Raw genomic sequence first — 23,321 nt, 5'->3', positions numbered from 1 at the left:
TTGGCTTCATCGAGGGCAGATCCCACCTGTTAAATCTTGTGGATTTTTTCAAAAATGTGACCAGGGCCATTGATGAGAGCAAATCTGTGCATGCAGCATACCTCAGTTTGGCAAATGCTTTCAAACCAATCCCACACTCAGGAATTACCGATAAACCTAGCAAACTGAATGTAAACCCATTTGTTGTAAGATGGGTTACTAACTGGCTCACAAACTGGATACACACTATCAAAGTAGATGAGTCCACATCAACCAGCAGACCTGTTATCAGCAGGGTGTCACAGGGGTCAGTGCTGGGCCCCCTACTGTTTGGTATATACTTCTCAGAAGTCAAAACTAAGAGGTTGTGGCTTACCAAGATTGCAGATGACTGTAAACTAGGTGCAATTATTGAATCCCCAAATGATTTCAGTATACTCCAGGAGGGTCAAACACAGACCAACAACTGGTATATTAGTCATGGTCTCAAACTGAATGCAAAGAAATGCATCATCATTCCCTTCGGCACAAACAATGTCCCTTCACACTATCAAATCAATAGCAGTACCCTAAATACCCACGAAATGGTGAGGGACTTGGGTTCACAAGTTGGCCGTGACCTTAACTTTGACCATGTGCCTACTGTTGTAAGGAAGGCTTTCTATGTAGCACACTTGATTAGTAAAGACATCGTCTTGAGAGCAAAAGAGGTTATAACCCCTCTATACTCAGCACTAATCCAGTTCATAATTGAGTATAACTCCCCATTCGGCATGTACCATACAAAGCACCTGCAGCAGGAGAGACCTCAGAGGTTTCTAACAAAGAAGATCAAGGGACTCTAGCACGTGCAGTACACAGACCAACTAAAGTTCCTGTCACTTTACTCTGTATCATGTAGGCCTCTTAGTTGAGACTTATGCCTGGCTTACAGAGCAATCTCAGACCCAAACCTAATGAAATTGCTGCATATCCATAAATCAAATGGGACAAGGGCCACCCAATTCCAGGGACCTAAATATGGCCTGCAACTTGAATAGGATATGCTGGAGGGACAAATTTATCTCCCAGCAACTGCCACATTTTTGGAATAGGCTACCTATTCATGTGAAACAGAGCACATATATGACACTGTTCAAAAGGAACCTGGATGAGTGGATGGGGCACTGTAAATTCTTACCAGGAATAGTGTCCACAACTCTCCTGGACATGGGCAGTTATTACTAAATGCAATATTGGGTTCTTGGATATTAACTAACATTTCTATGGCACTACATTGGAATGAAACCGCTAGGACTGAAATGACCTCCAGGATGATAGCCTAGTATTCTCCTATGATGCTATGATCTCATGATCCTATGATCCTCACTGTGTACTCATTATTCATCACATTAAGTGTTCCTTAACAGGCATTGCCAGAGTATTCCCTCCATCAGGGCAGCGACAGGTCCAAAAATCAAGTCTGATGATTTTTACTTCAATTTACCCTTTATGTCACCATGAATTATATTTAAAGTCACATGAAGCATTCTTTTATATTTCAAAAGTTCATGGTGAGGGGCATAATAACTTTACTAAAGTAACTGTGTTGCATTGAGTTTTTAGAGCTAATTATATGACACAGTCAACAAGAAGGCAAATTAATGTATTTTGTAGGCATAACAACACAGTGTGATTGCTGCCTGACCCAAAAAGAATACATCATCTTACTAAATAGCTTTTTCCCCTTAAATACCATTCAGTCAAAACAATAGCTGAAACCTACTTTCACTGGTCTCAAAAGCAGTCTTTTTTTTTTTTCAGGGGCAAGCACTTTCCATGTGGAAGGAAAACCAGCCCCTAAACATCCCTGACTTATATACCAACTCAAGGTCGCACATCAGTGGTGAAAGTGCAACCCAAAAGTTGTTTTTGCCATAATTAGTCAACCAAACTGCATTCAGATAAAAGCCATTTAGTGAATTGACAGGTTCCAAACTAGAAATTATTCTAAATTCCTTTAGATAACCATCTTTCCTTGACCTTCTCTGACTAGTGATACCTCTTGTCTCAAATGTGTGACCACACGCAAAGCACTGACATATATGTGAGCATTAGTGTATAGTTGCACTCTAACTCACTCCCAGTTAGACAACTGTTTGTAGCACAAATAACCAATTCTAGTTCAAATGCATGTAGAGTGGGTGACAGAGATAAAGCTGCTAACACAGAGGTAGAGTTTTGCAAGTACACAGTTGCCCTGACCTGATAAGGACAACATTAGTAGTTAAGGTACAACTCTCAAACCTCATGCAAACTGAAGTCAAATTCCAAATATATAGAAGAAAGCCCTCTTCTCTGGCTGCGTTAGAATCACAGGTCTTTTTTGGGACTCAAACCCAAGACCTCCAGTATACTATGCTGGTGCCACTGCCACTAGGACAGCAAATGCTTTGTATCTTTTTAGCAAGGAAACCCCCTGCATGGTGATCAAGGTCAGATTCCAAACACACACAAATATGGAAAAAAACATCTGCTGTGGCACTGTTAGAACTGCACAAGTGAAAAAATAATATTAGCCGTCATTTAGGATGTGAACCCAAGACTTCTGGCATACTGTGCTGTGTCATTACTGCTAGACCAGCAAGACCCTCTGGGCAGGTAGCCATTAAATTTTCCCTTTACAGATTTATCTAGTCAGCTAGAAAAAAACAATGTGTGATCAAGGTCAAATTCCAAGCACACGTACACTATTATGCAGAGAAAGCCCTCTGCTCTGGCATTGGTAGAATCACAGAAGTGAAAGGAAAATATTAACTCTTATTTGGGACTTGAACCCAAGACTTCCTGCATACAGTGCCAGTGTCATTGCAGCTGAAATAACAAGAGCCTTTGGACAGATCAGTTTTCCCTTTAAAACCATATCCTTCTCAGCAAGGAACCCCCCCCCCCCCCAGCATGTTGATCAAGGTGAGATTCTGAAAACACACACACACACACACACACACACACACACACACACACACACACACACACACACACACACACACACACACACACTCATGCATGCACATAATGCCACACACACACACACACACACACACACACTCACAAATACATTAATGTCACAAATGTTAAAGGCTAATATTAGCTCTCATATGGGATTCAAACCCAAGCACTACAGCATACAATGGCAACAGTGTCATTACTACTGGAACAACAAGAGCCTCTGGACAGATTCATTCTCAAAATAAGCTATAAGTAGGAATAGGCTATTAAGCTAAGAAAAAATATTGCTTCAGTTATCTTATTAAGTTATTATTAAGTATATTAAGTTATTAATTAAATTATTAAATCAGTTTTGAAAACAGAAGCTAGGTACTTTTAAATAAAATTGAAAATCAAATATATTTTAAAGCATTAACATTTTAAAACATTAACATCCAATACAGTGCTATAAGTTTTGTGTTTAAAAAAGTGAAAGTATTTATTAGAAAACAGACACAACTTTTATTTGCTTAGGGTGTTGAAAGGTAAGATATGATATACTGTCAGTAACAGTTTTTGGTAAATAGTTAAAATGATGAAGTTGTTTTGATAGGATCATGTTAGCATATCCTATTTATGACATATTATACATTCCTCTAATACAAAGCTAGGTGAGTACAGAGTCCAGGTTTGCAGTAGTTCAGCAAATGTAGTGCAATCAGATAGGCCAATGACATATAAAACTGCTCCTTTTGTCTGGCTTAGTCTGAGAACAGACATGATTGATATGGCTTTCAAAACACTTTGCTGGCTGCCCAAGCTGTTGCCCAGGAGACAAGTTGCCACAGGAGGCTTGCATTCCTAAGATAAGTGCTGTCTATGCCCAGCAGTAGATTCTGTAGCTGCATATCTTTGCTTGGCTTGTTCTGCAGTGTTTACTGTTGCTAAGGCTACCCGAGTAGCACACTCTTAGCTCAGAGTTTGTCCTGCAAATTAACTGGTTTTCTTCTCAGTGCACTTTCTAAATCCAAACTGAAGTCACTAGCCCTTGCGTTTTAATACTTTAGGTTCCATCCTACCAGTAATAGAACTGATAGCCTTTTTCTTTGCAGCTTTCTTCCACATACATGTATGTGTACAAGTGTATTATGTTAGCTATTCCCAGTTGTCCACTGTAGTGACCACTAAACTCTACTGAATCTTTAAACAGCATCCGGCAAACACGATTGTCAATATTATGGCCTAAAAACATTTAAACTTTGGCTATGTCCATATTACAAATCACATTTTCCCTCACTTTTGCTAAAGAAAGGTCAGAGGTAACTTTGTAGCTGACAAGTTTATCTATGTCTGCATTTCCTAATGCAGTGATTATAGCATCATAGTTCCTGGTATTCTGGTAGATTGTCTTTTGTCATCAGGGAATTAATGGTGTCAAGTGGGAAATAAACTACTGACAGATAAATGTGGGAATGTTAATGAATCAATATTGTTATTTCAGCTAATTTTTAGAATATTAGCAATTAGGACAGTCAGTATTTAGACTATAAATGGCATACAAGCTGAGCTACACCCACTTACCAGGTTTTACTTCTACCTATATAATTATTTTGTTTTAAGTATGTGCTAAAATATGTCTGACTGTGCTGCATTTTTTGAAGGTCACTTTAAACATTGCATATACTCTGTTTTGCTCAACAGAGTTTACACCCCCACCCGCAGAAATCAAACACGGCTGTATGCCACTGATGTTTAATTAAACAGAATAGACAGCTAAGGAAATGGCATTTCTGTAGCCTGTCCTCCGCTAGTGCTTAAATTAGTTACACAGTGGGGTAGGCAATAAATGGAACAGCAAGTAATGGTAGTCACACCAAAAATAGTGTTTTATGCATCCAGGCACCCTCTTTCAAACACCATTGACATTTAATTTGTTAGTTTTCCATGGTCAAACCAAAGTCATATGTCATATCCAGAGTCGCACTGCTGAGTATCCATGTGTTGGATTTAGTATCCAAGGTAGGACCCAATGGTCATTCAGAACCATCCAGTTGGAGCTGGCTACCTGATGCTTAGATATAGTATTTGAAAACCAAGACAGATATTAAAAAAGGTAACAAACTGCAAGCTATATAATACCCATGAAGAGGAACCCTTCATCAGATACACTGCTTTCTAGTTTGTGTTGAGTTTCCCCTGATTTCAGATTTATTTATTAATATGTTCTATTGTTGAAAGTTTTTTGCCATTCAACTGTCTAGCTTTTTGAATTCACTTCCCCTCTCTTCATCACTCACATCTGATTCCGAGGACTGAATCATAACACCACATAAACGTGTGTCATGCCATTGTATTTAATTTGCTTTCCTTGTTATATAGCATATAAATTATTAGGACTTCAAATGGAATGATCTTTGGTTAAATGCCGTATTTTTTTCTCAAAAAAAAAATGTTTAATCAATTTTTTGGTATAATTTTTATGTAACAATTTATGCTGTTTACATTGTTTCTGTTATATCCTCTATTATTTTTTGTATGTTTTTCCTGGAGCTTTTCTCCCCGGGCCTCTACTGAAAATGGACATGTATCCAGTTAGAGTAGCCCAGTCAATAAATGTAAAATAAATAAAATAAATAAATAAATAAATATTCCACAAAGCTTTTTGACAGTGGGTCTTCAGGAAAGCTAATCTAGGGAATTGCATTTAATCTATCCCAAGTACCCACATCTGTCTTTTATTAAACATAGATTGAATACTAGGGACTCAGAAAGAGTGTCAAGCTTTTGTGGAGACAAGCGCAGACCACTCTACCTATAACAGTCAAATCACAACACCCCTGACTAGGGCTCTGAGGGCAGTGTCAGATGGCCAGTGCTCAAGAGACAGCTTGAATAAGATAATCGTCTGAAATGGGAATATGCAGGTGCTGTTCTACACTTGATTTAGAGTGGCACTCATGAAAGGAGCTACTACTACTGTTCTATTTCATTGAGGCAATATAATGCCACTGTGCCACAAAGACAGCACAGCCTGCTCTTCTCCCCAGGCCTCCACTGGAAATGGACATATATCCAGTTGGACTATCCCGGTCAACAAATGTAAAATAAATAAATAATGTAATTATTAAGGGCAATGATTTACAAACCTGCAGAACTGGATGTGAAGCCTGCCTCATTACTATATAAGCTTGAACATGTGTTTCACTTCCTGGTTCCCACAGATCTCTCATGAAAAATAACTCACTGGTCTCAAGATTTATCTGGGTTCCAAAACAAAGTAAATAAACTTAACAATTATGTCCATGACATACTTAGGCAGATAGTTTTATTCCTGCATGTGGAAGGGTTTGAATGCTTCTGTGATCCTTACAGTTTTGTTGCCTGAAGCTTTGTGCTTAGGGTAGACTGACACCATCAGATCTTCTGATAAAAGTATTTATCTAAGATAACTAACTAAATAAATAAAACCAGATTATTTGAAAAGAATAGCAAACCTCAGACTTACCTTGTTTTTTTGTTTTTTTTTTTGCATGGGACTAAATAATGGTAAATTGTTTGCTTAGCTCTTCTGTATTTACTTGGCTTTGCCCACTGAGATCTGTATTAACAGAACTATCAGAAAAGGGATTATTTCCCAACATTAAGATCCTACAGTGATTGAGACTGAGGTTAGAACTACCTTGAAGATATGCCATTTTGTTGATGTTTCGTGGTTATTCCTGTTTAACAGCACCATAGGGTGTGGTAAGCTGACAGGTGTATACAGAAATTACCTGGCGTAGACCGCTTAGTGTATGTATTTTCAAAAAATAGGACAGTAGAATCTGCTCCAATTATACAGAGATCACACTTCTTAGTATTGCTGGGAAAACATATTCCAGGGCTCTGAAAAGGTTGTTCCATTCAAGGATTTAGCAAATGATCTAGGAGAAGGAGGAGCAATGCAGTTTCTGTCCAGATCACAGAATAGTGGACCAACTTTTTCCCCATGAGCAGATATTGAAGGGATCATGTAAATTTGACAATCCCGTATACATGTGTTTTGTAAAACTGGAGAATGCATATGACTAAGTATCCCAGAATGTTCTGGGATTTTGGGGTAGCTGTTGTGTGTCATTAAGTCCCTCTATGCAGAGCATCAGTTGTTCTTGCATTTCTGAAGTTGTCAAAGACATTCAAGGTGAGCGTAGAACTCTTCCAGGGGTGTTCCTTATCTCCCCTCCTGTTCATGATTTTCATGGATAGGATATCAAGCTACAGCCATGGTTTGAGGAGCATCCAGTTCAGGGATGTGGGTGTTGCATCCCTGCTATTTGTAGATGTTGTACTATAATTAATAATAAGTGACTATAATTTCCAGAATACTCTGAATTTGTTCATTAAAAAGCATAAAGCAGGCTAAGAATCAGCACTTCAGTTTTATTGTTCTTTCCTGGGAAAGAGCAGAGTGCTTCACGCAGATGAGGGGGAAGCAGCTCGATCAACATGAAGTGTTTAAGTATCTCAGTATCTTAGCAAACCTGGTGGTGTAGATGGATAAATCCATGATTATGACCCAGCTGACCCAAATCTGATTTGTGCCCAAGGCTTGACAGTGCTGTCAGGGAGGATGACCATACCCATCCTAGAAGGGAAAGAGACAGAGCCAGCCATGGGTTATAGCAGTCCTTCAGAGGAAGGAGGTGAGCCTGCAGCCTGGATGTGTGCATGTGGTGCTCCAAGCCAGTGATTGGCGGTAGTCGGCATGTAATAAATACACAAGGGGAGGAAATAGGCCAATAACAAAATGCCCTCATTGTCAGGATACCATCAAGGACACAAGCATCATTCATGTTGCCTAAATACGTCTGCCAGAATGGCTCTAAAAAATGGGCTTGAGTCCACTTAGGGAGGCTTGATACTTAACAGGCAGGAGGCCAAACAGCATAAAATGTATCGTGGTATCTTGTTCCAGAATTACGGGAAAGAGATGAGGAGACTGACCAGAGGATTGCTGCAGCTATGGCAGAGGTTGAAAGAATGAGATTGTGAAAAATGTGTGGTGAAAATAAGGTCCCTGAACTCAGTCTTATGAGAGCAGAGCAGAGCAGATCATCAAGTACTCCCAGCAGTCCTTATTATCCAAGTTCCAGGTAGATGTGAGGTTTTCAAAGGACGCAAGTACTAGTCTGCCTACTTGCTCTTGTAATAAACCTACTAACTATTTCATATCACATCTTTAACCACTTTAATTCTTTAAAAGGGGACTCCCCTCAACCTTAAATTCCAGATACCCTATTAAACCATGACTTGAGTCCCAAGTATGGTGTCTCCCAATGACTTTGCCTAACATTTCAAAGACTTGAATACAAATACTGTGACAATATTTTAGGAGTGGGAGAGTGAGATGCCAAACCAGCAAGGGGGCCAGGAAGTGCTAGCATCAAGTATATTTACTTCCAGTATAGCCCATGTGAGACCTCTACTGTGGTCATAAGTGAATAGCTGGCCCTGTACAAATGTTTGAACATAAAGTCCCAAGAACCTGGAATCCCTAATTCTCTGTAGGAAGTGGAATATGCTGCTATATGGTGTGATACCCTGCTGTGTCTCCCCTGCAACAGATTTATTTTGTTTGTTTTATTTATCTATTTATTTGAACTTGTTAACTGGGGTACAGCACTGAGCAAAGATGATCAGTGTCTAGTTCAGCCCTGATATTCAGATTTCTGATTTCTGGTTAATTTGGATGAATGAATGTAGAAATCTTCTGAAGCCACTGGACTAACTGTAGTATAAGTAAATGTTGAAACGGATCTAATAATCAGGAGGCTACAAACATCTTCACCACCACTGCTGGCCATTCTAACAAACATTTCATTTAACTCATATGTGGTCGCACATAAATATGTCTGAGTCATACCTCTCAACCTCTTGGAGCAAAAAATCTGGACAAAGCCTACAAATTATGGGGGAGAAATAGGGACAGATTTTAAATATTGCTCTTACAAACTTAGAAAGTTGATAGAATAATAAGTTTTGCATTAGCATTAATTTTCTGAAGGATGTGGAGTCTTAAACTCAAATGTTTGTCATTATGTATGACGTCATTCCTCAGCTATTTGCCAGAAAAGTACAGATTTTAGGAGGAACACACCAAAAATATGAGGCACAAATCTGGACATTCTGTGAAAATCTGTACAGTTGAGAGGCTGGTCTGATTACTTTAAGTTTGCCAGTCTGTCACTGTGAGCTGCTTTGGGTGAAAATCCCAAAATATTTAAGTTGCCTCCAGAACTCTAGGAGAAGGCAACTCTCTGGGAATCATACCTCTCAACTATACAGATTTTTTTCAGGATGTCCAGATTTTTGCCTCCTATTTTTAGTGTGTTCCTCCTAAAATCTGTACTTTTCTGGCAAATAGCTGAGGAGTGAAGTCATTAAATAATGATAAACATTTGAGTTTATTATTCTATCAACTTTCTAAGTTTGTAAGAGCACTATTTAAAATCTGTCTCTATTTGTTCCCCCATCATTTTAGGCTTTGTCCAGATTTTTTGCTCTAAGAGTTTAAGAGGTATGCTGGGAATTTTAAATACTTCTGCTGAGGGATTAATAGGAAATGTTTAAGTCACACATTCACATGCTGGAGGCTGCATTTGCATTGTTGTAAACCATCCACTATCTTACTGATATGGTGTGGTTACATCATATGTCACTGTCTTTTATACAAGCTAAGTTCAGCATCTTCTCAGGATATTACTAGATATTGTTTCTGTATTTTATGTAGCCCAGGTTCAGAGTCTTCCCAGCACAATATCACAGAGTTAATACAGTGATAAACATTTCATCCTCACCAGTTTTGTCTTCAGTTTAGATGGTTCGACACTAAGGTAGTCAGATTAGAGGGAGTAAAGAAATAAAGAGGCAAATAGAAATGTGGCAAACATTAGCATGTTTCTCTCTCAGTCTCAATGAATTTGCAGATAACATGTAAAAACATACATATTTCTGTTTCTTTCTTTCTAATTGTTTAAAGAATTTTAGAAAAAGTGAAGTATACAGCCTTTCCACCACTAAATTGCAAAGTTTCTGCTGCTTGAGAACTAAGACTGTCCGCAGGTTTGATTTATTTTGTACTTTCCAGGCAATTTGGTTTTCCATTGCACTCTGAGAGATTCTTTGGTGTACTGAACTTAAAAAAAAATCAGAGACTGACGTTAGTAACTGTTTGTGTCATTCTTTTCACTAACCAGGGGAGACACTACTTGAAAAACAGTGTTACAATGGCAGTAAACTATAAACACATGCTTATAAAGCCATACGTGCAGAGACTAAAACTGAAGAGCCTGTCGAAAAACAAACGGTCTCCAAGTGACTGTGGCAGCCAGAGCTTTTGTTTCCTGCAGCATCAGATTTCTCCCAGCCCTCTCACTGACGTCTGTCACCCACCTACTGGTTTTTAATTAACACTCACAAGAGCAGGGATCAATCACCAAGCCAGCCTGTAGCCAAAAGTGTTTTGCAGGTTAAAGGAAAAATCATTTCTGGTCTGAATGCGTGGCTGGTATAGCGGAACAACAAGGAGAAAACACAAGGAACAAAGGACATACATCCTCATACACAGTACAGACGAATTCCCTTTACTTCAGAAAACCTCAACCCAAAGCCGGCATGTTTATAACTGTGAAATTTGGTGGTATGTTTACTGTTTTGTTCACTTTAAAATATTGTGTTCATTCTCTAGATCAGCATATAAGAAACTTCAGTTTGGAAAATGTTGACACGTTACTTATTTATGAGATGTATAATCATAAAGCCATACTAAGCTGAAATAGTTCATTTGTAGCTGTGTCAAGGAGATGACAGCACAGTTGAAAATGTGAGCTAGGCAAGTTCAGAAGTAAAGTGCATACAACACTACTGAAGTTGCACAGGTTAAACAAATATGCCAGCCAGGTGAGACAGAGTAAAAAGAAAAGGAACCCTGCATTTGTGAACTTTCGAGGAGAAAAAGCATGAGCATGTTACTGTGGCACAGGTGATATACATAAATATAGATCGGATGTCCTCTCACAGTGCCACTATATGGTGGCACTCTGCCTCTGGTCTTGCATTGCCAACATAAAAGCTCCCACAAGGGGTACAGCAGTTGCTTTGCCCCTTGGGATTACTAGTAATCCAGGTATGGTGAAGAGCCTTGGTCAATGGATGGTTGTGTAGGAAGAGGAGAAACCAGAATGCTATATGTCACCATTTTTCCAATATATAAACCCATCAAGATGTTCACTGCAGCTGCAGTAGTGGATGCAGAACAGAAAATAGGAGAAAAAATTCCTGTGACAATCATGAACACGATTTCTTCATGTTGTGTCTCCCATGTGATTAGGTATAAAAATCTGTGGTATATAATCAAATTATACATTATGCTATCCACTGATACAACCCACCGTGTAATCACCTGGCTTGAGAACAGTCAGCATTTTGAAACCTGTTCTGGGGGATCTGGAAACTTCAGAGTATACAAAAGTCAGAAATAAGTGGTGTGGGTTCAAACTAGCCTTGAGGTTAGCCTCAGAGACAATTAAGCAGAGATACAGGAGGGTCCATGACAAAGAAAAAGGTAAGGACTACTGTTTAAGGAGGGAGGGCACCTGTGAAAAGGTTATGGAAAGCTGCACATCAGTGTACACCACCACAGAGCTATCATAACCCATAACACAATAGTACGTGAAGCAGGTTACATGTGGAGATGTCATGCATGAGACTGACCTGCAACATGAGGAGATGTTCTGCACGAGACTGACCTGCAACATGCGGAGATGTTCTGCATGAGACTGACCTGCAACATGCAGAGATGTGCCTGCTTGGAACTGGCAAACATGTGGAGATGTTCTGAGACTGGCCATGAGACAGATGTTCTGCATGAGACTGACCTGCAACATGCGGATATGTTCTGCATGAGACTGACCTGCAACATGCAGAGATGTCATGCATGAGAATGACCTACAACATGCGGAGATGTTCTGCATGAGACTGACCTGCAACATGCGGAGATGTTCTGCTTGAGACTGGCCTGCAACATGCGGAGATGTTGTGCATGAGACTGACCTGCAACATGCGGAGATGTTCTGCATGAGACTGACCTGCAACATGCAGAGATGTCATGCATGAACCTGACCTGTAACATGCGGAGATGTCATGCATGAAATTGACCTGCAAAATGTGGAGATGTTCTGCATGAGACTGACCTGCAACATGTGGAGATGTTCTGCATGAGACTGACCTGCAACATGTGGAGATGTTCTGCATGAGACTGACCTGCAACATGTGTAGATGTTCTGCATGAGTATAAACTTACTGTCTCAAGAGTTTAGCTGTATTTGTCCTTCTGCTAATGTTTAAAATAGTCTATTTTACTTAAAATATAACTGTTTATAACAATAACCTTGCAACATAATGCAAGGATATTTTTTAAGCGCTTTCATCCACTTTTATTTGACGTGAACTTCTTCAGAAATAATGAATGTAAAGAACATGTTGTTTAAATACTGGATGTCATTTTTTTAAAAATAAAGATAAATGAATGTCTCTTTCACCATTCTTTTTTACAAAAACACATTTCATGTCATTCAAATAAATGTAACTAAATAAATGAATAAATTAATTCACTAAATATTGTGTTTATCTATTATCTATATATTAAAAAACATTTTAAATTAATCATCTCGTTTAGCCCTGGTGTTTGGTCAGCTCCAAATACTAGTTGCCACATGGATTCCCTACATTCTAAGATGTTGTTTAGATCTCCTGAAAATAATTCTTTCTTAAAAACTCAAACTTTTTAAAATCCTTGCATGTAATGGCATGCCTGGCCAATGCATTATTTTTATCTTTCTTTTTCATGGCTAAAATGTTCACAATTGGTACAACTAAAGGTACCCTTCTTGTTGGTACACTTTTCTTTCTAAGTTCCTTATATCTTTTTTTGCCTAGTAACAACAACTGCTTTATTTTTTTTTTATTTTTATAATATTTGTGGTTTGTGTCCAAAAACCACCCAACTCCCCCCCCCAATAACTTCCAAATTCTGTTTTTCAATGATCGATTTGATGTTCATTCACATTTCACTATTGGTAATAAAAAAGTCAAGAAAAAATTAACTTTGTTTTCCTTTCAGGTGTGGTTTGCACAAATCACTTGTTCACCTACTATAGTATTTCCTTCAGAATACAAACAAAATTCTCCTTTCCTTCCTTTCCCTGGTGTGTGTGTCCTCTCTATTTTTTCTAAAAAACTCTTTGTATATCCCCTATTCATGAATAAACTTCTTAAAAGAGCCAATTCTTTCTGAAATGTGTACCAATTGTAAACAGTGTAGATACATGAGTAACACTTCCTTTGTAACAGTGGAACACCTAAACCACACATTTTGGGCAAAGGAATATCACAATTGCAACAGTGAGTTAGTGGTTTATTTGGCCACTTGTGTTACCTGTAAGAATTACTACATTGGGAAAACCAAGAGAGTTTTTTTAGCGTGAGTATATTTTAACATTTAGCCATGAAAAAAAAATAAAAATAAAAAATATGCCATTACATGCATGCCATGCAAAATTTTAATTTTAAAAGTTTTAGATAGGGAGATGTTCTGCATGAGATCTAAACAACATCTTAGAATGTAGGGAATCCATGTGGCAACTAGTATTTGGAGCTGACCAAACACCAGGGCTAAACGAGATGATTAATTTAAAATGTTTTTTAATATATAGATAATAGATAAACACAACAAATACATTTACATGGAGGCCATGCATTGGTATTCACTACAAAGATTAAACAAACTTTTAGTGAATTAATTTATTCATTTATTTAGTTACATTTATTTGTATATGAACTAATTATTTTAGTATTTATAACATTGGACATAAAATATTTACATAACTATTTTATAGTATAAAATTAATTCATTTATCTTTATTTTTTAAAAAATGACATCATTTCCTGTGGAAACAGTATTAAAACAACATCTTCTTTACATTTTTTTTTTCTGAAGAGTTCACGTCCAAAAAAAGTGGATGAAAGAAAAAAAAAAATATCCTTGAGTGAGAGTCTTTTTTTGGCTCTATTTTTTTTTTTTTTTTTTTTTTGGAGTTTTTTTTTTTTTGATTTATTTCATTTAGTTTTATCTTGCAACATAATGTTTACTATAGCATGATACTTATTACACAAATGTTAGTGACGCCATACCTCTTAAATATCCTTCATTTTAAGTGAAAATTCTGATTTTGTCTCACAATTTTGCTCTGTATTTTCTAATCCTCCTAGAAAAGGCTATTTTGAGAACATGGTGGTGGGTTACACTTAAATGACGACAATACTTTTACTTAAGAAAATGTGTGTGTATTCTCATTTTCACATTCTGTCAACTTCTCGTGTTAACAGTATTAATATTTAAAAAAAACCCTTATTTTTGATTATTTTTGAAACTGTCCTGGTTTTGGAGTTAAGAGGTTGAGAGCCATGTGTGACGCACAGGCTTTTTTTTTTTTGCCAAAGTTCAGTGAATCATAAAAATAATATGTTACAGAAATACACAACCATATCATGCATTTAAAATAAGTATCTCTCTGTTACTGATATTCTAACTTTTTTTTAATTTGTAATCATACAGAAAATAGCTGAGTACCTTTGTATAGCAAGCAAACACCATGTAAGTCATGGTGTTTGAATTCAATGTTCAATGACACTCATGTTGCTCAAAAATAGTTAGAATGCTGCCCGACTGAAAGAACTCCATTTCTAATTCATCTCATATCTAGACTGGGAGGTGGTGACCTGTGTGTACTAATCTCATTAGGAACCTGATTGAGTACATGATGCCGCCTCACCTCTCAAAAAATCTACAGAACCACAAGGGTGGGAGACTTAAAACCTGACACGGTATAATATAGAACGAGCTGGAGGGACACAGATTCATCACCCAGAGACCTCCTATGCTGGAACAAAAAACTCGTACATGTGAGGCAGGCACCTCTCTCTGGCCTTGTTCAAGAAGAGGAATTGATGGATGGGAGATTGCAGATATACCCCCCCCCTACTTCAGTCACACCAGCACAGAGGCACAGCAGCAGAATGATAGGCATAGTTTTAAACTAAAGGAAGGTGAACTAACAGCCATAACTATAGGCTATGCTATAATGCCCTTGGGGCAGCCTGCCTGTAACCTATGTTAAGGGATAATATTTTCCTAGCATAAGGGCACCAAATACATTGACAACAAACACAAAAATGAAATTAAAAGAATATGATGAGCCAGGAAAAGAATGCATCCATAGTGATATGTGCTTGTTACAGTATGATTTAAACACTTTAGTCAGTGAGAAAAATAAATATACATTAAAAATGCCAATCTGTTCTCATGTAGAAGCAGTAACAGCACCCATGATTTGTGGAGGGGGTACAGCAGAAAAAGATGTACTGAACTTTCTATGTAGTTAAAAGTCTCTGATATTGTGATGTTTATACAAATGTATATGTCAAGTTTTGCTTTGCTATTTATTTTAACAAGCTTTGACCTCAGAGACTAACCAATCATCTTTCAGAGACTGGTTTTAATGTATTTATTCATTTGGTAACAAGGGTTAAGAATGTATTCAAAAAATATTTTTTTTATTTATGGTTCAGGAAAAGCTATAATCATTCCAGTCTTACAATATAACAGAATAAAAACAATATGTAAATAAACAAGATAACGTTCAGGACTTATACTTCCATGAATAAAACACTCTGTAAGTACATTTTGCTTCCCTGTACAAACTCAAGAACAAATTGCTCAAGTGTCAATAGCCCACAGAAAAAAAAAGTCAAATGGCATAAAGCCAAAGACTTTTTTCCATAGGAAATCATTGCTGGTACAATTTCTAAGTATGCATTATCAACAATTCACTTCACTTTTTTGGACATTTCTCCCTACTTCAAGTTAGAGCGACTATAGAGTTGGTATATATAAGTTGTGGGGGTACTTGCTCCCCACATCGGAATGAGCAGGTCGCCCCCCCCCAAAAAAAAACAAGAAAAAAGGATCTTTCACCACTTTGGTTTTCGGGCCTTTTTTTTTTTGTTCTTTTCAAATGTCATCTTTTACAAAATTGGAGTTTCGTAATAGAGCCATTATATTTGCAGTGCTCTGTTTTTTCCATAATTTAATTGTAAAAAGAATGCATGCCATAGGTGTCCACTTACTAAAGGAAAAAACTAATCCCATGATTGGGTGCCTATAAAAGAGAAGAGCTTGCTGTAGCAGTTAGAAGGAAAGAGAAAATTGGGGGATAGAGAGAAGAAGAGAAATCTGGAAAGATGAATAAAATAGGCATTAACACAACAATAGCTTAGAATAGTCGCTTTAATAATTAGAATACAATTACAATACAATTACAATTAGAATACAAGTAAAGGAGAAAAGTAAAAGAGAATCAGTGGGATTCAGTAAATGCTGTGTAAGTTTTGCGTGAAGCCTACATGGAGTTTACATGTGTGAGTGGTGATGTGCGGTGAGCAGCAGCGTTAATTGCACAATCATGTCACGCACCGCTTTTAAATGTAAATAATTGTGGTTTCATGGCTGGCAACATTGTTGACAGGCAGGACATCATGTAAAGCAACACGGATAGCGATCCTGTTTACTCCAGAGCACAGTCGGTTAGCGTGTTTGCCACAATGATCACCAGGGCTTAACATACAAGTTTCCATAGCTCTCTATATCTTAGTGCAAGAAATCTGGATAAAGCCCAACATAATGAGGGGACAATGATCCAGAAATAGGGACAGATTTTACATATTCACATTTTTAAACTTAGAAATGTGCTAGAATAACGAGGTATGTGTTGATACATTTTTCTGAAGGATTTGAAGCCTGAAATTCAAATGTATGTAATTATTTAGTGACATCTGTCCTGAAATCATCCCAGTGATATGGCAGAAAACCACAAATTTTATAAGTAACAGATCAAAAGATATTAGGCAAAAATCTGGACATACTGCAAAAACCTGGACAATTGAGAGGTATGATAGTTATATATATGGTCCAAACACAGTAGTATACAGTGCAGATTATTGTGAAATCCCATTCCTGGCATTCTGTGCTGATGTTGTACAAATAATCTTTAAGGGTACATGGACTGCCATGTAAAATAATCATTCAGGGGAAGTGTTTGTACTGGGTTCCTATGAGTACAACGAAAATGCATTATGTCGAATGCGTTTTCGTCAACACATGTAGAGCGAACAGGCAAAACAGCGAAGTGGCTGTTCAGCAAAATTTTTCCCTGGGAAAGAAATCGCTTGACCACTTTGTTGTTTTGCTGTGTTTTGAAGTGTGGTCTGGTCCCTTGTTCGGTATAGCTCCTGAGCATGATTGTGCAACAGTTACTGACCTTAGGGTTAGGGTGCGGGTTAAGGTAAGTGCATATATATGAAAGTGTTTACTGTTTTATATTTTATGTTAAATGTATGGTTGAGTTACGTGTGTATGTGTTTTCAGTTGTTTAGTTTAGTTTTGGGGGGCAGAGTTAGGGTTAAGGTAAGTGTATATGTGTTTGGAGCTGTTTATGTAAATGTGCGAGAGTTACTGACCTTAGGGTTAGGGTGTGGGTTAAGGTAAGTGCATATGGTTTAAAATGTTTACTGTTTTTTTTTCGTTAAATGTATGTTTGGGTTATGTGCATATGTGTATTTAGTTGTTTTCTGGTTTTTGGGGGGGTATAATTAGGATTGGATGTGTGTGTGTGTGTGTGTGTGTGTGTGTGTGTGTGTGTGTGTGTGTGTGTGTGTGTGTGTGTGTGTGTGTATGTGTTTGGAAGTGCGTAATGTGTTTTTTTTTGCGGGCGTTGGAACAGCGATTTCTTTCCCTAGGAAAGAAATCGCTGTTCTTTGGATTCAACATTTTCAACTTTTGCTGAAAATGTGTCAATGTGACATCGTTCGCTGTTTTAAGCGTTCGATTTTGCAATATAGACCCGTTTGTACTGACTAGGGACACACAGATGAATTGTAGGAATGAACACAGGGAAAGAGGACAGATGAAACAACCTAATGTACAGCAGATGAGGGCATATCAATGGAACACAGTTGTAGTGGCAACACCAATCACATGTCAGTCTGGTACAGTAGAGACTGTACAGTGAAAATTTATATTATGTGACTGTCACACAAGGTGACATAACAATGGGGAAGATGTCTTTGTGAGATAAGCATCCTTACATTAACAATGCAGAGGACATCTATCAGGGATATAACATACAATTGGGGTAGGGTGCATAGTGTGAAGCTGTGCAAACTGATTTGCCTGAATATGAATGTAATCTCAGCAGAGGTCTCCAACAAGTGGGACACAGGTAAAGGCTCATGGACAACATTAAAAGAAGCATGCAGAACCATAGACAATATCAGAATGATACCGCCAGTAATCCCATGTCTCTGTCATAACATATTTGATTTCGATTGATCAGAGATGGTTCTCCACAAACACACCTGTACAACTATTATGACATGTCTGCACTCTATGAGGGCAATAATGCACACTGACAAGACATTGTAACATCTGCTGGAAGTGTTAGGAGGGACACTGCTATACCTGCATGTGACATTATGATTGATACAGGCTAGTTGACTGGCATGCATGATACACACACACACACACACACACACACACACACATATATACATATACATATACACACATATATATATATATATATATATATATATATATATATATATATATATATATATATATATATATGGCACAATCCACACTGTCACAAATGTTACCCATGCCCCATGCCATCAGTGTTGTCAAACAGCTATGTATGTACTGTGTGCATCACCGGAACAGGTATCACACATGCATCTGATGTAACACCTTGATGGGGGTTCCACATCATCAGACAGTAATGTTTATGCCACAAAAATAATACCCAGATATGGGCAATAAGATGTGTGACAGCTCACGTGGCAATGGTTATACACTTCAGTTACATATCACTGGAAGATGTGTAGGGAGGTACATGAAGGGTGTATTGTACTCAGTTATTGGTGTGATGAAGGCTGTGAACTATGGAGGTATTATAGCCTTTGAAGTGGATGTCCTTCACATACTCAGTACTTGTGTTACATACAAGGGAGTAGTCTACACTGTAGCCACATGCTGGTGGATGTTCCACTTGCCATCTACCCCAGGACACAGGTCACATATCTCTTGGTCTGATTATAGGGTGTGATATCTATATTATACTTGAGCTGTGTGTTTGTCTTCCTGATGTAAAAAGTCCACCATCTATTTGTATCAATGCAGGTGTTGTCATGGCTGTGGCAGCAATCTTTAGTGTGTGTTGATACTGTCTGTATTATAATAATATCACAGTTGGAGTCAATGACTGCCCACAATCTGTAGTCCTGCAGACAGCTGTTTGGACACAGGGTGTGTATGTCATTTGTGATGTCTGTGACTTAAATAATGGACAGGAAAGGGTCTAGCAGACAGCCTTGATGTATGGACCTGATCACTGGACCTAAGATACAGTTCACTTCAAACATTTCAACATACTTAGATGCCACGTATGTGATACAGTGGTCTCCCCACTTGGTGATATAGGTGTTTATGCCACATCTGACAGTGTGGATTTTTGTCAAATGCCTTTGGCAAGTTCAAAAGGTTGATAGTGTTCTTGTCATGCATGCCCTCAATGACCTCTTTGAGGACATCTAACAGATGTAACAGACATAAATGTAGCATTAACAACTCACACGTGTCTGTTGTACACAACCAGGATATTGCTAGTATCCATTTAGAAAAGGTTCATGATGACATGTTGGTCTACCTCACAGATGAGGAGAGTCAGCATGTGTCTATACATGCATGCATCAGGTGCTGTCCCCCCCACAATCAGATGGATGCATGTTGATGTACACCCGTCTACAGGGATGTAGTCTGTGTGGAGGGTGTGTTGAAGTGTGTATTCAACTGTGTCAGGAAGGTATATGTGCTGAGTCATGAGATAGGTGACTGTGATGTTGTCACAGGCCATTCATTCTGTGTGACAGGCCTGGATTAAGGTAAGGCAGTGCATACTGACTATCCTGATCTAGCCTAGGGTTTGGACACAGTCCCCCACACAGTTATCATTGAGAAACTCTCCCACGCTGGGGATTAACCCTTGCATCACTAGATGGGTAACCAATTGGCTCACTGACAGAACATATAATGTGAAAGTTGGTGAATCAACATGTACCAGTAGAGCTGTCACCACTGGCATACACCAGGGATCTGTGTTTTGCCCTTTACTATTTGGAATCTATTTCTCAACAGTTCAGGCTAAAGTATATGGCTTTTGGCTAACCATGTTTGTTGATTCATGCATAGTGGATGCAATCATTAAGTCCACCTATGATGATAACATACTACAGGATAGGCTAACACAGACAAATGGTTGGTGACAAAGCCACACAGTCTACAAATTAATGCAAAAATGCATCTTTTTTTTTTGTTTTTCTGCAAAGTGGAATTCCCTGCTAATTACAGCATTGACAGCAGTCTCATTATGCTAAAACCTAGTGATGCAAGCACTTGGAACACATAGATATCAATATGAACTTTGACCACCAAGTGCCCACAGTGGTATTGAAAGCCTATGCTGTGCACATCATAAGTCATGCCATCATATTCAGATCTGAGGATTATATAACAGTGTACTTGAACCTTATCAGAACACTAATAGAATATGATGCTCTTGTTTGCATGTACCTCACCAGACACATGCAGCAGCTGGAGAGACCACAGGGGTTTCTCACCAAGAAAACTCAAGTCCTACAAACCATGCCATGATGTATGTTCCTAGGCTAATGGCTCTAGGTCCTTTACAAGCCTAGCCATGTAAAAACCCAAGTACCCTTATCGAGCATAGTTAGATAACCATTGTTAGCAGGCCAATTTTATGGTCAGCATTGCCCCTGTTCAGGAAAGACACCTGGGGTGAATTTGCAGTCATCTATCTAGTTGTCAAAGTTGCTCTTGAATAGGGTCATTGAGAAGCACTGCTTCAAATGAAGTGGGAACCTATTACAGAAGAATGGCAATTGCTGGGAGATATATCTGCCTCTCCAGCATGTTCTGTTTGTGTCACAGGCTAGGATGAGATCCCTAGAGCGAGTTATTCTTGCCCCATTTGATTTGCAGATGTCCAGTATTTCCAGTAGGGCAGGGATTGAGACTGCTCTGTAAACCAGGCATAGGTCACCTCTCGGCAGCCTGTATGATACTGAGTAGAGTGACAGGTATTTCAGTCTTTCCATATATGTCATATTATGGAGGTCCTGGATTCTCCTGCTGAGAAACCTCTGTGTTTTCTCCAGTTGCTGCATGTTTCTGGTGAGCTACATACAGAAGGGACCATTGTACTCAATTAGTCGTCTGATAAGGGCCACCGAGTACAGTGGAGCTATGACCTCCCTGGTCTTGGATGCAATGCCCTTATTTATGAGGTGTGCAATGTGATTGTGTGTCTTACCACTATGGACACATAGTGATTGAAGTTTAGATTGCTATCAACCTGTGTTCCCAAGTCACGGGCTTTTAGAGAGTACTGCAAGAAGGATTTGAACTGGGAGGCATTCAGGAAGGAGTCGTGGGACAAGCTTTTGCAGGCAGCTTCTTTCTTTGAAATGAACGAACTTGGCAGGACAAGCGTCTTTGAAATGGCAGCTTCTTACTTTGAAACCAACCAGGTCAAGGTAGGCTGTGTGTGTGTGTGTGTGTGTGTGTGTGTGTGTGTGTGTGTGTGTGTGTGTGTGTGTGTGTGTGTGTGTGTGTGTGTGTTTTGAATAATGACATGCATTTGAATGGCAATGCAGAATGTCAGAACCAAACAAATAACCACAGTAGTCTTATAGCTAATTAAATGGTTTAACAGAAAATGTGTTTAGCATTAAAAGGAAAACTCTAATAATACAGTATTGTTTATATAATTAATGGATCAATAGAGATAACATAATCATATAATTTTATAAAGACTCATGAGAGTGCTTCAATAAAACCAATATACCAGGCTAATATATATTACAAAAAAAAAAAAAATATATATATATATATATATATATATATATAGGGAAAATTCATTTCCACTGCCAGAGTTTTACACACACACACACACACACACACACACACACACACACACACACACATATATATATATATATATATATATATATATATACATACATACATACGCATACACACACAGTCTATTCATCTGTCTAGCCACCTATCTGAGAATATTCTTAGAATTTAGTACTCATGCTATTTATAAAGTCAGATCTAAAACTCCCATTTGCTGCTTAATCCACATTTCCTAGTTCCGCAGATTTGTGTAGAACTACTGCAGGACACTTTTTACTTTCTGATTTTATATTATTTCAATATATTTATCAGACAGATTACATATTAAGTGTTTGTTTTAGTTGTAAAGGCATTTATATGCATTTACATGTTATTCAACCTTTATGTATATGCATTCAGCTTTAACAATGCATTACATATGACACCACATATTTTATTTTCTAACATTTAATGTATAAAATATTTACAGATACATCTTTAGTGTTACTGTTTGGTGTAGTACATTATCACAGCATAGACTGAAAAATGGAAGCTTAAAAATTATTAGAGAAATCTAAGACTTCAGCTGGTATGTCTGATCTTTAATTATGGCATCAACTTCATAGAAATTATAATAAAACACAAAATTAGATGTTAAACTTTTTAATTAGCTGCATAAAGTACAGCTGTTTGAGAATATACTAACTTATGATATTATAAGTTTGAATAATAGGTTCACTGTACTCAGCCATAACAAACCTTTGAGGTAAAGGATTGCTGATGAAGAAATGTATAACCTGACTAGGATATTAGCTACAGGTAGATGTAAGTTGTCTTGCATGATCTTTTTCTGCAGTCTCAGGCTGTGGCCATTAATGGGAATCTGGCAATAAAATAAAGCAGCTTTTCTCAAAATGTGAGTCCAGTCTCACAGATAAGGTACAAGCTTATTCCTGTACAAACTCAAACAAGCTTGAAAATGTTGTTTATTCAAAACTATGGAATCAAGTGAAATGCAGAAAGTAAACAGTCAATGAATATATTGTTGACTGTAAATTTGCTGTAAAAGAAGAGTATCTCTTATTTCTCCATATCTTAGTTATTTCAAGTATGAGTATTTATGTGTGTATGGGGGTGGGGTGAGAATCTGTTTCTGTACTGTGCAACATATTTTCTTTTTCCTTTTTTTTTTTTTGTTTTTTTTTTTTTTTTGTTGGTATTGGGAGACCCCGGATATTTTTTT

The 23,321-nt window shown here is 37.9% G+C and overlaps 1 protein-coding gene across 2 annotated transcripts in view; it reads left to right on the top strand.

Moving 5' to 3' along the window:
- The first annotated feature begins 10,314 nt into the window (after positions 1-10,314).
- Positions 10,315-23,321, top strand: part of CCHR4.PART0H22orf15 (chromosome chr4.part0 C22orf15 homolog) — a 136,077-nt gene continuing 123,070 nt past the window's right edge. Inside the window, exon 1 of one of the 2 annotated variants that reach the window (XM_044068687.1) lies at positions 10,315-10,624. In XM_044068687.1, the coding sequence (XP_043924622.1) occupies positions 10,600-10,624 (25 nt within the window). In that variant the 5' untranslated portion in view covers positions 10,315-10,599. The remainder of the gene's footprint in view (positions 10,625-23,321) is intronic. The other variant, XM_044068688.1, reaches the window with a different exon arrangement.

This window comes from Protopterus annectens, chromosome 4.part0, assembly GCF_019279795.1.
Source record: "Protopterus annectens isolate FY-2018-M chromosome 4.part0, PAN1.0, whole genome shotgun sequence".
Taxonomy (NCBI): Eukaryota; Metazoa; Chordata; order Ceratodontiformes; family Protopteridae; genus Protopterus; species Protopterus annectens.
The sequence above is the reverse complement of the archived record's forward strand: the minus strand, read 5'-3'. Positions and strand labels throughout refer to the sequence as shown.